General features: G+C 45.7%; 2 protein-coding genes across 2 annotated transcripts in view; one reads left to right on the forward strand and one right to left on the reverse strand.

Moving 5' to 3' along the window:
• Positions 1 to 10539, reverse strand: part of NT5DC2 (5'-nucleotidase domain containing 2) — a 30899-nt gene extending 20360 nt beyond the window's left edge. The window contains exons 1-3 of the mRNA XM_075053277.1: positions 10082 to 10539; positions 2148 to 2332; positions 1271 to 1345 (exon numbers count right to left, since the gene is read on the reverse strand). Of these exons, the coding sequence (XP_074909378.1) occupies positions 1271 to 1345; positions 2148 to 2332; positions 10082 to 10364 (543 nt within the window). The 5' untranslated portion in view covers positions 10365 to 10539. The remainder of the gene's footprint in view (positions 1 to 1270; positions 1346 to 2147; positions 2333 to 10081) is intronic.
• Positions 10540 to 10695: 156 nt separating this feature from the next.
• On the forward strand, positions 10696 to 13268 carry UQCC5 (ubiquinol-cytochrome c reductase complex assembly factor 5). Its single transcript, XM_075053285.1, has 3 exons — positions 10696 to 10839; positions 11166 to 11344; positions 12914 to 13268. Exons 2-3 carry the CDS (start codon positions 11194 to 11196, stop codon positions 12979 to 12981), a joined length of 219 nt encoding a protein of 72 aa, XP_074909386.1. The 5' UTR covers positions 10696 to 10839; positions 11166 to 11193; the 3' UTR covers positions 12982 to 13268.
• Positions 13269 to 16541: the final 3273 nt, after the last annotated feature.

A 16541-nucleotide genomic window follows, 5' to 3' on the forward strand; every position in this document is an offset into this window, starting at 1 on the left:
CAGAAAGCAGCCTTACATTAAGCGCACATTGCTCTGCCACCTGAATAAGGACACAGCATCAAACTATCTGTCCTGTTTCTACCACAGTGCAAGGTAATTGATTCCACAGAGCATTCACAACCTTCAGGCACCTTCTTTTATCACGATACCATATCAGTGCAGCTTGTTACACCGTGGGCAGACCTCCCACTAGTTTGGAAGGAGTGCAGGCAAATATGCTGAACGACTTACTTAGACAGGCACTACCCAGTTTTTCGTGTGTTTTGCAAACTGATCCTGAGAAAACAGAGTTCTCGCCTCCTACTCACTCAAAGAGTGTTTTGCCTGGCTAGGCCAGTCGCCTCTGTGTTTCTCTGATAAATCAGCCAGAGATTTAAACAGAGAAACAAACTTCAGTTTCTCACAGACCTACTTCTTTGTAAAGTCAGAGGCATGAGCAGTCTGCTGCCATGCTGTCACTGCAGTCAGTACAAAAGACACAGGAAAACTCTGTATTTTTTTTCTTCATTCTCTTTTTTTTTTTTTCCCCCCCACTGCTGGAGAACAGCACACACACTCCAGCCTGTAGTGCCTGCTTCCCTGAATTTGCTCAAAGCTCAACATAAGAAAAGCTACTACAGTGAAGCAACTTTCTCTGCTGTGCTCCCACCTGACTACAGCAGCCAGCATGACATCACTGGGCAACAGGCTTTCAGGGAATCAGTCCAAAGCACTGAAAAGGGTTAAAGCTAATGCTTGCACTTTGCTTGCCTGTGCTCCTAAGAAGCATGCATCTCAAGTAGCTTGGATCTTTTTCCAGGCAGTCCTATTATTCAGGGTGGGGGGTGGGAAAGGCTTCCTAAAGCATTCTCCTGACAAGTCATTTTTATTATTAGAGTAAGACATAATGCCTCTGCTCCTGGCAAGTACTTGTAGATGCAGGATTGAGGCTTGTTGTTTAAATTTCCTGAAAGACAGAAATGATCACACAAACAAGCTGAGTTTTCTATCAATTAGCTTGTGGAATTAACTGACTTTTAAATTGGCAAAGCTGTTTACCAGAGGTCTTTGCTAGAATGTCTCATTCTGCTAGAGGTTACGCAAACACAAGACATCTTTCCTTTGCAAGGTTTATAAGCAAGAAGAACCTAAGCAATGAAAAACACAGCCACCCGGACTCACTGACAGTTTGGTGATTGATGTTATTGCAAGCAATGACAGAAAGTATTTCCACTAAAAACATAACATAATGGAAGACAAAGCCCAGGAGACTGAACTTTGTACAGCTTACCTTTTGTACATCATAGTGAAGTCCACGTATGGCAAACCCTGGAATGTAGTCATACTTCCCAAGCCCTTCTGGATACTGGGAAGACAAACAGTGACATCGTTAGAGGCATAAGCATTGGGTTATCAACAAAATTATTTCACCTGTTGAGCTGGCTTAGTCCTACTAGTTGTGTCACCCCGGGCATAAACTGACCAAGGAAGAGGTGCACTTCATTTTGTCCCTTCAACAAAGAAAGTGGATGAATACAGAAAGATATAGAGGAACAGGATCCCTAAAACTAGTTTCTCTTGTGTAAGGGGCACTAGTGAAAATGTAACAGGTTCACTCAGGTATTGAGGACACTTCTAGTAAGCTCCACTCAATGCATATATTTGGCATAACAATGACACTGCAGAGCCCCTCTACAAAGAAAGACATGACGAGAAGAAAATGCACCAGCAGTCACTTATTGCAAACAGGGTGTCCATTACTGGACATGCTATACAGCGTCATCCATATTGACTTGCACATGTCAAGTCCTGTATGTCTTCAGTGTTGGCCCATGGTTCATGTTTATCCATCATGTGTACCTCGAACCAGCAATTCTGTGGGCATTATTTCCATAGTTATGTAAACCAGACCAGACCTTTCTAGACTAAGGTTCCTGTTCCATATTTATAAAACCTCAGGAATGTAGAGCATGGTAAAGTGTCTCAAAGGAAATTAATTCCACGTACAGACAAAACTTTCTGCAATCAAAGATTGTGAAACAAGAAATTTGTCTCAATAAAACAAGTAATTGACAGATGCGCACAGCGTGGCATTTTGCAAGGACGTCTGGGGCGTCGCAAAGACAGCAGTAAGCTTAATTGAGTGGAAATTCTTAGCACATCATTACCTTGAATTGTTCTATTAGGATGTCTCTGGCAGTGTTGAAAATCATAGAGTGTAGTAAATTAGAATACTGTGCTAATGTGTAATCATAGTCAAAGCCATATATCTCAACATCGCCCAGGCTGATCTCGTTGTTAGCATAGATAGCGGCTGGGTTGAGGAGATTGCAGACTCCTGGTGGAAGGAGATCTAAGAGAAGGGAAAGGGGAGAGGTTAGAGAAACTGCGAGGATCACTGAAATTTCAACTTTTCATTCTGGACCTGACAGCAGCTGCAAGTACCACACAGCAGCAGCAAAGGAGCCCAGTGCTGCTGTCAAAGGCTGCTGCTGTTAACTCACTCAAATAATCCTCCCTGTGAAAAAACACACTGTGAAACCTCTGGCTGCGTCTGGTGATGATGCTAACCACTCTCACAGTAAGACTGACCTTTTATGTCAGGAAGCCACAAAACAATCAATGTCCTCGGGTCTCTGGCCTACATGAAGCAAAGCAGACCCGAGATTTTGAAGTATCAGATTTCTAGCTTACAGCAGCTGCAGTTTCAGCAGGCTCACCAACGTGAAAGGTAGCTGCAATGTATGACCACAAAAACACATGCCCCTCACTTAAAACTTGAGCAAGACAAACAGACTAACTCTCCTCTTCGAGAAATCTAGATTACTTCAAATTAGAAATTTTGAGGTTTGCCTTTTAGCATTTTTTGTTTCTCACAGAAGCAACCAGACTCCACAGAGCAATTCTGCAGGTACTGTTAGGGCTTTTTTTATTATTATTATTAATGGGCAGGATAAAACAAGGTTTTGTACAAACACCAACAAAACGTGAAGAAAAACACACTAACCTATGCTCTTAGAGCATGTAATGCGGATAGCAACAAGTTATCTGCTTTCCTCTGATGAACAGCTGTGGAAACAGCTCGGTCCTTGTGTGTGGTTTGTCACTTCAAAACAGGGTTACCGTTCAAAATGGTTATGAATAACACTTTGTTCCCCAGACCATGGGGAAAATAGGGGTTAAGTGACCTAGCAGCTGAACTACCTGTACATCCTTCTTCAGAGCTAGTCTAGAGTGCTGAGAGTTTTAGTGGCACCACAATGGGAGAGACAGGAACAGACCCTTCCCAGGCTTCCCGCTCCACGAGAGCTGTCCATTGCAAGATGAGAAAGAGCAATAAAAATAGTTCCCTGTAGTAGGTTGCCTAGTCACATCCACACTGGGGGACAGAGAGGGGAAGGAGACATTTCCTCCCTCCTCAAAGACGTGTAATTTTCTCTTTGAATGATAGGAAAAATGCAGACATTTTTCAGATCCTACACAGCATCAGTGGGTAGGATTTTTTTTTCCCTTCCTACCTTAACTTTTGGCTTTTAGCAAGAACACCTGTGCCGGTTCTTTAGTGCTTCCTTGCTATAAAACCAAGTTTCATCTGAATCTAGAACAAAAAAAATATTATTAGAAAGAGATACCAGCCATTCCCAATAAAGACTTTGTCTGGAATGATTACAGAATTTAGGTAAAAGTCCAAAGTACATTTGTGAGCGCTAATCCAAAGAGGTGACCAAAGAAACAGGATTCAGATATATCATAATATTTATTTTTCAGGGGAGAGATGCATTACAAAACATACCCATCCCTCTCTCCTTACTCACTTTCCTTTGGCCTTCAAATGCAATTCACCAGACCAACTAGAAAGGAATTACTAGAAAAGAAAGCCATATTTTAAGGCAGGAAGGCTGACTTACTGACTACACAGCAGGAACAAGAGCTCTCTTTCAGTGACTCTGCTGGTGGCAAAGTTCCTGGAAGAGGCTGAAGAGAGCAGATGCAGAGTACTTTCCACTGGGATTTTAAAAGATGGGAAACGTAAATAGGATTCAGATGATCACAACTTTCATCCTCCCATCATAAATGCTCTTTGCACCATAAACAAACAGAGCTTCACTTCCTGTCCTCACCTCCAGATAACTTGTAGGAAGATCTTTTTCTAAGCATACAGTGGGATGTGCAGGGCGTTAGTGTTATTTTTCTTCCTCACGAGGAAAATGACACAACCCTAATCACATCACAGTGCAAATATGCTTCTAATGAAAGCACTTTTTTTTTTTTAACGACAGATGCACCCCTCTTGCTGCTACCGTATCCCTACGGAGAGGTCAAGCTCTTCCAATATTCACCATTTGCTAACAGCTTTATGACAACACATTTTGATAGTCTGAAAGCAGTGCAAAATACCATTGCCTGAACCCCATGTCTCCTTTCACAGAAGACATGAGACCCATCTAGATTCAGCAACATATGCCAGCCACAACTTTTGCAAGAATACAATCAGGAAAAGCTAAGGGAGCGATATGATTTTGTAACAAGGAAAGGGTAGTCTGAGACTTGGAAGTGCATGAAACAAGTCTTATCTGTGATCAGGAGCATAAGCAGTAACTGTGCCACAGTATAATTTATGAAGTATATTTTGACCCACTAGATGAAGTCATACTCCTCCCTGCCAGCCTCAAACGTACAGAGCCTCTCTGCTGTACTCTGACAGCCTCCTGCCCACATCATTTTATCCCACTCAGACATTTTGTCACTAACTTACACAGTGTGTTCTCTCTTACCTCATAAAGGCCAAAAAAAAAAAAAAAGCATACTCTAGCCAAAATACTTTATCACCATTGCCTCACACATACCACATTCCCTATGCACACTTCCTGGAGCACCACACATCTCCTTGCTTTGTTTCCTATCACACATCACCGTCACCAAAGCAACTCACAGCAGCTTGCTGACAGCTTGCTCTTTCCATGCCATCACCCTGCATCTTAAATTTACAGTAGTTTAAAGTCACTGATCTCCTAGAGAGAAGGAAAAAGCTCTGGGTTTCAGTCCAGAGACTCATGCTACACTTTTGGCTCAGTGTAAATATCCATTTGCAGCATCCTCCTCAATAGAGTGGTAGGTGTCCATCTCCTCTTTAAGCTCATGCAGACTCTCTGCAGGTTCAAACTACCACAAGGAAGAGACAGAAGCTGGGAGCACACGCAAGATCAGTTTCAATACAAGAGGCCAAACATGCCTGGCTTACTGAGCCAGGTTTCAAGAGGTTTGTTTTTATGGTTTGGTTTTAGTTTTTTGTTGTTGTTGTTTTGTTTTGTTTTTGTTTTTTAAAGATAATCACCTGGGTGGTTACAAATTCTGAGTGCTTAATCAAGCCCTGGGCTGCAGACTTGGGTGCTGCTGCTCTGCTGACACTCAGCACCTAATCTGCCAGGGATCTTTGCCTCAGTTTGCGTGGCAATCCTCGAGCCAAAACAAACAGATGACACCCTCCAGAAGCCCATGAAGATGCCATTTTTTCCAGGAACGATAGCTTTTGCTTTTCCTCTGCTAAGACACTGAAACAGATTGCTGGACAGATATGATAAATTACAGCAAGAAAAAAAAAAATGAAAACCAGTTGGGTTATTAAAAAAGAACGATAATCCCAACTACTCTTTCCATCTGGGTCCTAACTGGAAAGGGAGACAGTATCACAGTTAGTCACTGTCTACTCAGCATTTCACCCAGGAAGTATGATCTAAGGGAAAACCGCCGTGCATACATCTGAGGACAGTGGGGGAAAAGCAGCTCTTGCAATAGATACAAATGCCTGGAATCTGCATACTTGCACAATTCGCTCCCATTTGCAACTCTGATGGTTTTAAGGGAAGTGTCTGCATATCCGTAGCACATGATGAAATTCAGCAACAAAGGCAGACCACAAGAAAGTGTGTTTGATCTCATGCATTTTTTACACCTGGATGTAAATGCAAGGTAAACACACAACATCTCCTTTATTTTACCACTATGAGGCCCTGAACAGCTGCTTAAATTGGAATATCTTCATGGCTGCACAAGTGCCTCTTCCCAGGCAATAGCCCACGTTGTTAGAAAGCAATAACACTCAATCCCCAACATGAGAGCAGAAATGGAAACAAAAGCAGGTAATTAACTGTAAGCAATGGTTAGAGATGCCAAGACACCATATGGCCCCTTCTGATGTGAAAAACGCTCTGGTCAGGAGATGCCAAGCATGTCCTGTGCTTTTCTGAGCTCCTGGGAGTACCAATGGCATCATGCAGGAAACGCTCCTTTTCTCTCAGCCTCAGATCCAGCACATTAGGGAAGAACAATACAGAAAAAAGGCAACTCACACCCATCTCACAGCCTTTGTACTCCCAGAGGTCCAACACAGCAGACAGCTGCGCTAATTTCTTTGTAAGACTAGTAAGGAAAAGAACGATACTGCAAAGCAGATGGCCACCATCTTCCACGTTCTTCATGAATGAAAAAGTTCCCTTTGCTCACACTGACTTGCTTTCTGAAGACAAACTGCCAGTTTTCCTTGCTTCCAAGTACCTCTTTATCCTTTTGAACTGTTGTTTTGTACCATTTCCTGCAAAGCACTCCAACCAGCTGAAGTAGATGCCTCTACCAAGAGGGCAGGGAGAGGGAAATATTACTTAAAAAACATCAAAGGGCAGAGGAACCATGTTAAAAGAGTACTGAAAATTAGTCTGGAGCATAGTCTTAAATTTATGCCATTATGCCTAAATATTGTGGGATTCCTCACCAATGAAATATACGTGAACCAAAAGCAGTATTAAAAAATACTTTTTGATTCCAAAATGACATTTTTTATATACACTAGACAAATGCTGCTATAAGAGCTCTTTACAAGAAAAAAAATGTTTACATTTAGGAAAGGAGAACTGGGAGGTTAACATAACTGGTCGCACTTCCAGTTCTGGCTGCTAATTGTCATTCCCAATCCCAGCTCAACCTGTATATGCCACAACTCGTGAAATATGCATACTCCCTAAGTGATTTACAGGGCATTTATTGTCATAGCACTAGACTCATTTCCTGGGTTGGCAGAGAATGAGGCCCTTAAATCTTTGTGCCTGCTTGAGATTAGCGACACAAGCAGAATCAAAATGTGCTAGATTGCAAAAACCACCTCTGCACCGCATCAAAATCACCAATGCAATGATCACACAGGGGTGTTGTCTTCTCTCCCATTTCCAAATGTGATGGGCACACGTTGCTGACTGCGGCTTGCATTATTTAGATGCAAAGGTATCTCTCGATCGACACAAACTAAAGAGAGCAAGGACTACCTCTGAGCTGCACCCTCAGTGTTGTCAATGCCTAACCATGTTCTTGCTGCCTGTAAACTTGTCTCTGTTCTTAGTAGTTCTCATGTTTAACTACACTCAAGCTTGCCAGGCAGAGGCAAGAAGTTAACAGTTATTTTAAAGGTTCCTTAGGAAAGCTGATTTATTATAGCCATACTTACAAGTTTGAAAGATCTGGGAAAAAACATACACACTTGCTTACAGCCAAATCCTCACTCACTTGCCAGTTCCATTCAGTTTCAGGACTGGATGTTTCCTAGAGTGCAAGACTTCAGACATTGCTTACCGAGAGAGCATATCAGCCTTCCTTGACACTTCAGATGTCATTAAATCAGAATACAGCAAGTCTTGCTCAACACCACCCCTCTTGCTCAACACCACTCGCAACAAATGCAATTATACTTTTCCTTTTGGCAGAGAAAAAAAAAAAAAGGCACATTAAGTGGAAGTAGTAGCCTCAAATTATTATAGGTAATGAAATTTGGTCCTAAGAGTCAGTGTTGCAAAAAGTAAGGGGGAATAATGAAGAGAATGGCTTCTCTTGAGCCAATGTTAAGGGGAGACTTTACCTCAGCAGCACCTTTGTGGGCTCTGGCCACCAAACCCGTACCACCACTGAGCTTTACTGCACAGAAGCTCTCATTCTACAGAGCCTGCCCCATCCAACTCAGTCAGCATTTATCATTGGAATCCCCTCTGTGCAAAAATGCAACATTGCTCTATAAATCAGGTCCTAAGCAAGAGCTGGTTTGAAAACACACAAGAAATTCTCCTGGCAGAGACCTCTCTCCAAACCCAATAGCAATAACTGACAATAAGGACAAAGGACTTCACAAAGGTGGAGTTTCAGAGAAGGAAGGAGAAGGTGGCACCACAGGAGTCTTCTCAACCTCAATGCTTATGAGTATTGAGATGTGACGACGTTTTCAAATCCATAACCCAGCCAGATATTCACTTTTACATCAGAGTTAGAAATCAAGAACAAAGGAACAGACTGATGCCACGTTTTGCACAACTCAGTTTAGTCGTCAAAGCAACAATTAAAACCAACGTGGACCAACTCCGTTTATGTCTCTTCTTGACAAGACTTGAACAACAGCACAGTCTTGAAATTTTGGTTTGGGGAGCTATTCTTTAAACAAACGAGGGCCTTCTTACTCAACATGTCTAATAGTTACCTGAAGGTTTGTAGAGTCTGCTCTGTAACACATGGGCTACTTCACTGAACTTCATTTTGTATTTAGTCCTGCTGACTAGTTCTCCACCTCAAGTAATAACTGTATCTCTTGCATGCCAACAAAGTGCAACTATGTGAATACAAACTTCACAATCCATCACATAGTGAAGTGAGCATTTTCCCAAGAGACCATGACACAGCCTGTTAACATATCTACACCTACGGTTTCAATACCGTTATGGAAAAGAAAAAAAATGCCTTTGAGGATATTAACGTCCAAACACCATTACACGTCTTGTGAGTTGGAACTTCTTTCAAGTAGTGGGGCTAAAACCACAACTCAGTCTTGGAGCAGGGAGTTAACACGAAGCTGTTGTCCTCTGTCAGCACCCTGTACTGCCTTCAACAGCTCAGGCAAAGGAGCTCACATCCTGCAAGAGCTGGAATGCAGCAGGCTGAGCACCCAACGGATCGGCAGCCAATTCCTTTAGATTTGTGCATCATGAAGGACTTCAGATTTTATGTCAAATCTCGTGTACTGGAAGGCAGGGGAGGAAGGAATGACAGAACTTGCCAATCTCATAACAGTGAGATGGTTCTTCCAGATGCCTATGGCTGCCTGCCGTCCTTCTCCAAACCCTTAGATAAACAAAAGCTAACGGAGAGCTATTTAACACCAGACGCAAAGTCACACTTCCTAGCTCTCTAAGCTGCTTACCTTCAGCATTCCAAGAATCAAGAAACCATCAGGGAAAAGTTCCCTGCCCTTATGCCATGAAAGCTATTTTTTCATATTTTTAGGAGAGTTTAATACAGTGGAGGTCTGCTGCTGCCAAAAAGACCACAATCCTGTTTTACACATGGACGGATTTGGCATGAGTTTTCTCCTTGCTTAGCATTTCAATGTATCTGATGGAGCCAGGTAACTTCTTGGTCAGAGGAGCAAAAACACACGTGCAGGCAGGCACACATGAGTAAAAGGTGTTTCGCAAACTGAGCTCAGGATCAGGAGACATCCTAGCAGCTGTAGCATCAGTCTTCTCCACGCTCACCCTTGTGCCAATGGAGAGTTACAAGTTGGACCCTGGACTCCTCACCACATCAGTCAACATGACTGTCTATTTGTTCTAGTCTAACCACTTTTCAGTATGCCAACCAACGGCAAATTAGAGAAAAATGCAACAAGCCCTTCATTTAAACTATTCACCATGACGATACCCATGTTAGGGCGGCCAGTTGTTTAGAACCCCACGTACTCTGCGTGTCCTGAAACGCTGAGACCAGCCGAGGGATGTTCACAGAGGGAAGCCCACGATGGGGAGAGGGACACCAGGGCCAGATTTCAACAGAAATAAAACCGTCCCAGAGGGCCCCGCTCGATGGAGGCATCTGGATGGCATTGCCGGGGGGGAAGGCTTCTAACCCCGGCAGCGGCACAGCAACGGGCACATCCCCAGTTCCGCACCGCGGGGAAAGGCACCAGGATGCAAAGGGGGGGGAAGGAGGGAAAAAAAAAAACAAAAAAAAAAAGAAGGAAAAAGGCCAAGCCCGGCAGGACGTGGCAGTCCCAGCGCCCGGAGGCGGCCCTTACCGTAGACCAGCTTTTTCATCTCGTGGTACCTGGCCCACAAGTAGGTCTTGGTGTCGGCTCCCTCGGCCGGGAGGGGCTGGCTGCCCGCGGCGGGGCCGGGCTCGGCGCCGCGCCGGGCTCTGCCGGGGGCCGCCGGGTGGTGGTCCTTGGGCTGCCCGTGGCCGCCGTCCCCGGGGCACTGGCTGGTTTTGGGGCGGCAGCTCTGGCAGGAGACGGCCACGGCGAGGAGGCGGGGGGCCGCGCCGCTGCCTCTCCTCAGTGCCGCCATGCCCAGCGCCGCCATGGTCCCGCCGGCCGACCGCCGCCGCCTCGGGGCAGCCCGCACACGGCCGGGGCTAGCTCCGCTCCGCTCCTCGTCTCCCCGGCCCGCGGCAGACACCCGCCGCCCGGCCAATCCCCGCCGCCCGGTGCGAGGGGGCCGGGCCGCGCCACGCCTCGAAGGGAACGGGGTGGCGGTGGTGGTGGAAGGCGGCGCGCAGCGGCTGCCCGCGGAGAAGGGCTGGGGGCGGCGGGGGCCCGGGCGGGCTCCGCTGGCCGCGCTCCGGCCCCTCAGGAGAGGGCGGCGGGGGGGGGGGGGAGCTGAGGGGAGCGGGGGACGGAGAGTGGGGGGCGGCGGGGGTCCCCCGCTGCAGCCCCGCCCCCCCGGCCCCGCCCCGGCCAATCAGGCGAGGCGAACCTCCCCTCAGCGGGGTCACGCGGGCACCGCCCACGTCCTTCCGTTCGGCTGCTTTGCGGGCTTGGGGGAGCCCGCGCGGGAGGTGAGGGGCGCGCGCCGGGCGCCGATTGGCCGCGCCTTCCCCGCCGGTGGAGGAGGGGGGAGGAGGGGGGAGGAGGGGGGTGGGGGCGCGGGCGCCGCCACGGCCGCTCCGCCGCGGGGGGGGGGGCGAAGCTGATGCCGGGCGATCCCCGCGTCACCCCTCCGCCGTGCGTGACGGGGAAAACCCGGGACCGCGGCCCCGCGCTCTCCCACAGCGGGCTTGGCCTCCCGGTCGCGGTTTGACCGCGGGGGCGCCGGGGGCCGTTGATGCGTCCCGTTCCGCCCCTCACACGCCTCCCCCCCCGTTTTTCCTCTTTGTCCGCCAAGTGCTGAGGGCGCCGGTCCCCCCCCGGCCATGCTGGTGAGCAGGAGGGTGAGGCGCCTCTTGCAGCTGGTGCCCGGGAAGCAGCGCTTCGGCGTGTACCGGTTCCTGCCCTTCTTCTTCCTCCTCGGGGGAGCCATGGAGTGGTTCATGATTAACGTCCGCATCGGCAAGGAGACCTTTTGTAAGTGAGGGCCGCGCCGGGGGGCGGCGGGAGGAGGCCCGCTCCCTGCTGAGTCATCACTGCCCCCCCCCCCCCCCCTCCTCCTCTTCTTCCTCCTGCCGGGGGTCCCGGCCCGGCCCCGGGTCTGACCCGGCACCCTGTGCCACAGCACCCGCTAGTGGCGATCGCACCGGGGCGCCGGTTCCCCTTACCGAGAACAGCAACGAGTTAGCGTTGGTGCGGGGTGGGGGGGTCCTCACCTGGAGGACTTCAAAGATAATCAGCAAGTCAGCCGCTTCTCTCTTTAGTACAGGACTCTCCACCCCAGCAGAAGACACTGGGCAGAAACAAACAAAAAAAATGGGTTTAGAATACTAAATTAGTTTCGTTTGGGTTTTTTTGTTTGTTTTTTTTTACATTGGAAAAAGACTCGGAGTCTTTTGAGGGGTCGTCAGAATCTAAATGTAGGTGTGGGTTCATCTGAAACGTGACTTTTTTAATTAGGTAATTGAAAAAGAAGTATGAAACTGAGTGCCATTAGCTAAGTTCTCATGACTCGTTTTCTAGAAGTTAAAGCATTTAGTTTTAATGAGGCGTTCTTCCCTTTTAGAAGACTTGCTAGAAATCTTTGTGTACTTCAAAAAAAGGATCAGCTCTACTGTATGTTATATGGGAATATTCTCATTTTCATGGGAAATTTAGCTGAGTCTCCCATAGAATAAAACAGCTTGATAGAATTTCCATAGCTGACAGACTCGCTGCAAACAAAATTGCTTCGCTACTCACTTCTGAAGGTGTGGGTGTGTTGTGTTTTTTCAGTTTAATAATTTCTGAGGCATACCTGTATAGTAATAAAGTCAGGTTAGAAACTAAAGCACACTTGTGTAGCAGCTTTTATATTCCAGCTTGAGCCTTATTTTCCTGAAAAAAAAAAAAAGCTATGCCTAAATGATACTATACTACAGTAACAATAATTGTGCAGTTTAGCCTTATTACTGCTCATAATCCATGCAAAGTGACAAGGTACAAGACTGATGAGCTTTTTTTTTTTGTCAGTGAGAGATTTTATTTGGTGATGGATACTTAGGGGTTATCGGGGTGAGGGGAGGCAGGAAGGACAACTAGGAAGACTATGAAGGTGGGTATATTCCTGTGTTTTGTGTTGGTTTTTTTTAAAAAAAAAAAAAAGGCAAAAAGCTAAAATACTGAAGCCATGCTGGCAGTCCTCAGGTATTGACTTTGTGCCTATAATTTAATTTCCATTTGGCTTCAGCTAGTTTGGACATTTGTATTTTTAATCACCCTCATGGGAAAGTAGACAAGAAATGACTGTATCACAGTGGAAAAAGTCTTCCTATGAAAACATTTCATCAGGACTGATGGGAAGAACTTTAGCCTGGATAGGAGGGAGAACATTGAGCTATTTTTAAGTGGCAGTAAGGATTTGTGTTGGCTTGAATTTTCAGTTGCCTGTTAGTGTCTGCAAGAGGAAATTAGATTGAAAATTTTTAAAAGAGATGACAGGCTTCATACATTTAGTATTATCTTGCACTTGGAAAACGCTAATATAATAAAATCTTTTTCTGGCAGATGACGTTTACCGTAGGAAACGATCTGAAAGACAGTACGAGGCAAGGATGGAAAAAAAAGAATTTTAGCTGAAAGGTTTCAAGGGGAAGGTCCTGAATGCTTCAACTGTATTAATACCAAAGAAGCATTACTGCCACATTGATGGTAGGGGAAGATTTTGTCTGCAAGATGAACTGTAATTGTGAAATACGCTCTCAGATGGTTGTGGCAGTTTTTTCTTCTTCCATCTACTTCATATCTTTAATATTTTGTATTTAAGCCAAATACAATAGCGAAAAGTTCATTATACGTAGGCCTCTGCCACTTATTTCATGTTTGTTTAGTACTTTTAAATAAACTAAACTGAGTAAACAGAGTCTGGCTACTGCTTTTCTTTGCTTGATGAGACGCTGTTCTTGTGCCAAGACCAATGGGAAAGAAATGTTACATATTGCATCCATAGCATCTTGGCACAATGGAAATAGTAATTTTTAGTTAGTTTCCTTTGTACTGACAGAAACTGCTCTGGCATCCAATTTGTTTTCTTTCCAGTGTGGCATAATTTTAACTAGATAAAAAGAGGACAGACTTACTGCTCCATGTTTACTCAGCCCACACTGTTTGGAAAGTCATCCGTGCATTCAGGCTTCACTGCCTACAAGTGCTGTAATACCCATTGTTGCTACTCTAACAATTAATTGAGCTGAGGGCTTTGGGGGGAAAAGTCTGATGCGTTTATGTGGTAACAGGCACAAGCTTAGAGGAATGTGCAACAGTAGACCTAGCAAACCTGAATTCTGTTTGCAGGACTTCTGTATCCCCAAAGAAGAAAAACAGAGCTAACTGCTATATCCTGGACAGCTTTTAAAGTTTTTTTTACTCCCATAACACAGTGACACTAGCTCTCAAGTGCGTGGGAGCATGTCAGTGGCTGCATTAGGGTGACTGATGTAGTATTATCAGTGAGGATCACTTATTAATGAAATCTGTTTCATTTCTGATGGTATGTGTATATGTTGAGGGTTCCACAAAGAAGCCAATTCTTAAGTTCAGCCTAAAAACAAACCCAAGGGAGTTCATACATTTACATGCATTCCTGTGCTAATTCCTAAAAGCTGTTTTCAACAGAACTAAGTTTTCATCAACTAAAGAGACAATGGCTGTTGTGAAGATGTTACGGTGCAGGTACATAACTTGCACGTGGAGGGTAACCACTGTACTTTGTGTTGTGTCTTCCAAGCACTTGATCTGGAGGACTAGTGCTATTTGTGTTCTCAGGAGATAAAAAACTGACAGAGAATTAAAAGATGTGACCGTGCCACTGCATATTTTGACTGGACGGCAAATAAATTACTTGGGGAAAACCTCTATTTCAGAAGTAATAGGAATTAGATTTTGACTTTGGTTCCGAGGCAGAGCCCAAGTTCAAACACTCACGCACAAGCTTCTCTTTGCAGTCACAGAGCATTCCACTGAACTAAATCCTGACTGTAGCAATACAATAAAGAATAAAGCATTACTAAAAAGCCAGATTTTGAAAATTATCACGCTTTAGCTCCATCTGCCTTTACTTCTTGAGCCTTTTGGAACTCTCTCCTGCTGGTTCTTTGTTTCCATAGAGCAAGTAAGTTTTTCAATATCCTTGCTTTTTTTTTAAGAAAAAGCCTCGTGCCCTAGTTACTTCTCAGTCCTCAGAAGCCTGGTATGAAAACGTCCTGTGGCTTCCCTTAGCACTCCTGTAATAATAGCAGGGTGTTTCACAGACATCGGTGAGTTGAGGCCCAATTTTTCACATCAGAGCTCTTATTTTGCAGCATTGTTTCCCATTTGCAGCTGAGAGCACCAAGCATGTCTGGAAGATATTTTAGGTGTCTCCAGCTAGGTAAACAGAAAGAGACAGGCTGCAGTCACTCACAAGAATTGTGGTGTCAGGGAATTCTGTGGCACTGGTCTTCATGACCAGTGCAGGAATAAAATTGTCCAAGTTGGCATTGTACGATTTCAGGCAACACAGATCTGTTATGACAGAAGATGAAGCTTGACATTCAGAAATCTGAACTGTATTCTTGCTTCCACAATGTGTTTGCTAGTGCTGATCCTTCTGTATTCGATTTTGCCAGTCTCTCGCTAACGCTGGAAGTAAGAGTGGCTGTAAGGCCCCAGTGCCCAGCCCATTCCAGTACCGAGCCCATGCTGGGATTTAGTATCAGTTTTAATCTACACCCAATCTTCAACAACCAAGGTCTTCATTTGGTTTCTCAGTTTTATCCCTGCTGACAGCCAGTTCTGTGGTCTTTGCCTTCCCCATCTTCTTTCTGGCTCACATTTCCCTATTTCCTTCCCATCCTCCAGCTTCCCCCTCTATCTGTCTGCTGTGGTGGTAGGCAACTGGGAGAAAGTGAGAACTCTCCTTTGGCTCAGAGCTCAGGCTAGCACTGGGAACACCGCTGCTTCTGTTACGCACTGCGGGAGCAAGCCAGGAACACAGCTCTCGTTTTAAGTGCTGCTGAGCCCTTGCCAGTTCTGGAGTTGAGCACGTCCATCCCTTCTTCAGGGAGTTCATCTGGTGTCGGCCCAGAATGCAGCTTAGCATCTACGAACAGCGGTCTCATGTTCACTTTGCAGCGGCCACAGTAGGAAATTCTGAGAATTAGCAAAGCATTTCTGTTGAAAGCTTTCCAAATTGCAGAAGTCAGGCCAATATAGGTATCAAGCATGGAAAATTTCAACTTGGTATAAGCAGCAGCAGCAGTAAATAGTCATCTGTGAACAAACAGTGATACTTGTGTACAAGCAATGGTGCTCACCACTCCAGCATTAGAGAGGGAACCATTTGACAACCGATTCAGAATGGTTTTGTGGAAAGAATGGATGCTCGTTGATTTGTTTCCCTGCTGTTGTGCACCCAAAGATGCTGCCTGCTGAAAGACCTGCGGTGAGCCAGGGAAGTACTGAAAAGTTCTGGTAAAGGAAGTGTGTATGTGCCCAGCCTGTACTCCTCCCTGGCACAGGGGTGCAGCGGAGTTTTGTCCCAGCTTTTCAACAGTAGAAAAAGGAAAAAATAGTAACCTGTTATGTATTTGTAAACTCTTCCCTGGAGCAAAACTTCTGTCATCTTCAGTGCAGGTGAGATTTTGCTTTGGACTTCATACACACATACAAAACTGCACCTGCGCTCTGGTTATGGCTAGCCCCAGGTGCTTCCAAGAAAGTTGCAAAAGCCTGCAACAGGCACTGGTGGGATGACTGGTCCCAAGGAATTTCCTTTAGTTATCACTGGACATTGGTGCTTGGTACAAAGCGTGAGGATTAATTATAGTCCTCCCAAAAATCATCCAATGGAAACTGAATTTGGACACTCCCTGTAGAGACAGTTGCACAGACTTCATGAAGGACTAACCATCCTTCACCATTTTTGTCCAAGGCTTTCATCAAGCTTAGCTTAGCCTGGGCTGAGCCACACCGGTTACTCATGTTGCTGTGTAATCCAGTGCATTCTCCTCCATTTCTTTTCCTGTTTCTCCACTGCCCCCTTTAACAGACAATAAGCTGCATGGCCAGATTTCTGCACTGGATTTCTGATCCCTTTTGGCGCAGGAAGAACTGACCATAGGAGACGACCATGTCTCCAAGGCCTGACAGAGACTGG

Source organism: Buteo buteo, chromosome 21 (genome assembly GCF_964188355.1).
Source record: "Buteo buteo chromosome 21, bButBut1.hap1.1, whole genome shotgun sequence".
Taxonomy (NCBI): domain Eukaryota; kingdom Metazoa; phylum Chordata; class Aves; order Accipitriformes; family Accipitridae; genus Buteo; species Buteo buteo.

Excerpts from the sequence above, each read along its gene's own strand:
- UQCC5 (XM_075053285.1), top strand. The coding sequence starts at position 11,194 with ATGCTGGTGAGCAGGAGGGTGAGGCGCCTCTTGCAGCTGGTGCCCGGG. Across the intron at positions 11,345-12,913 it reads CATCGGCAAGGAGACCTTTT|ATGACGTTTACCGTAGGAAA; the intron begins GTAAGTGAGGGC and ends TTTTTCTGGCAG.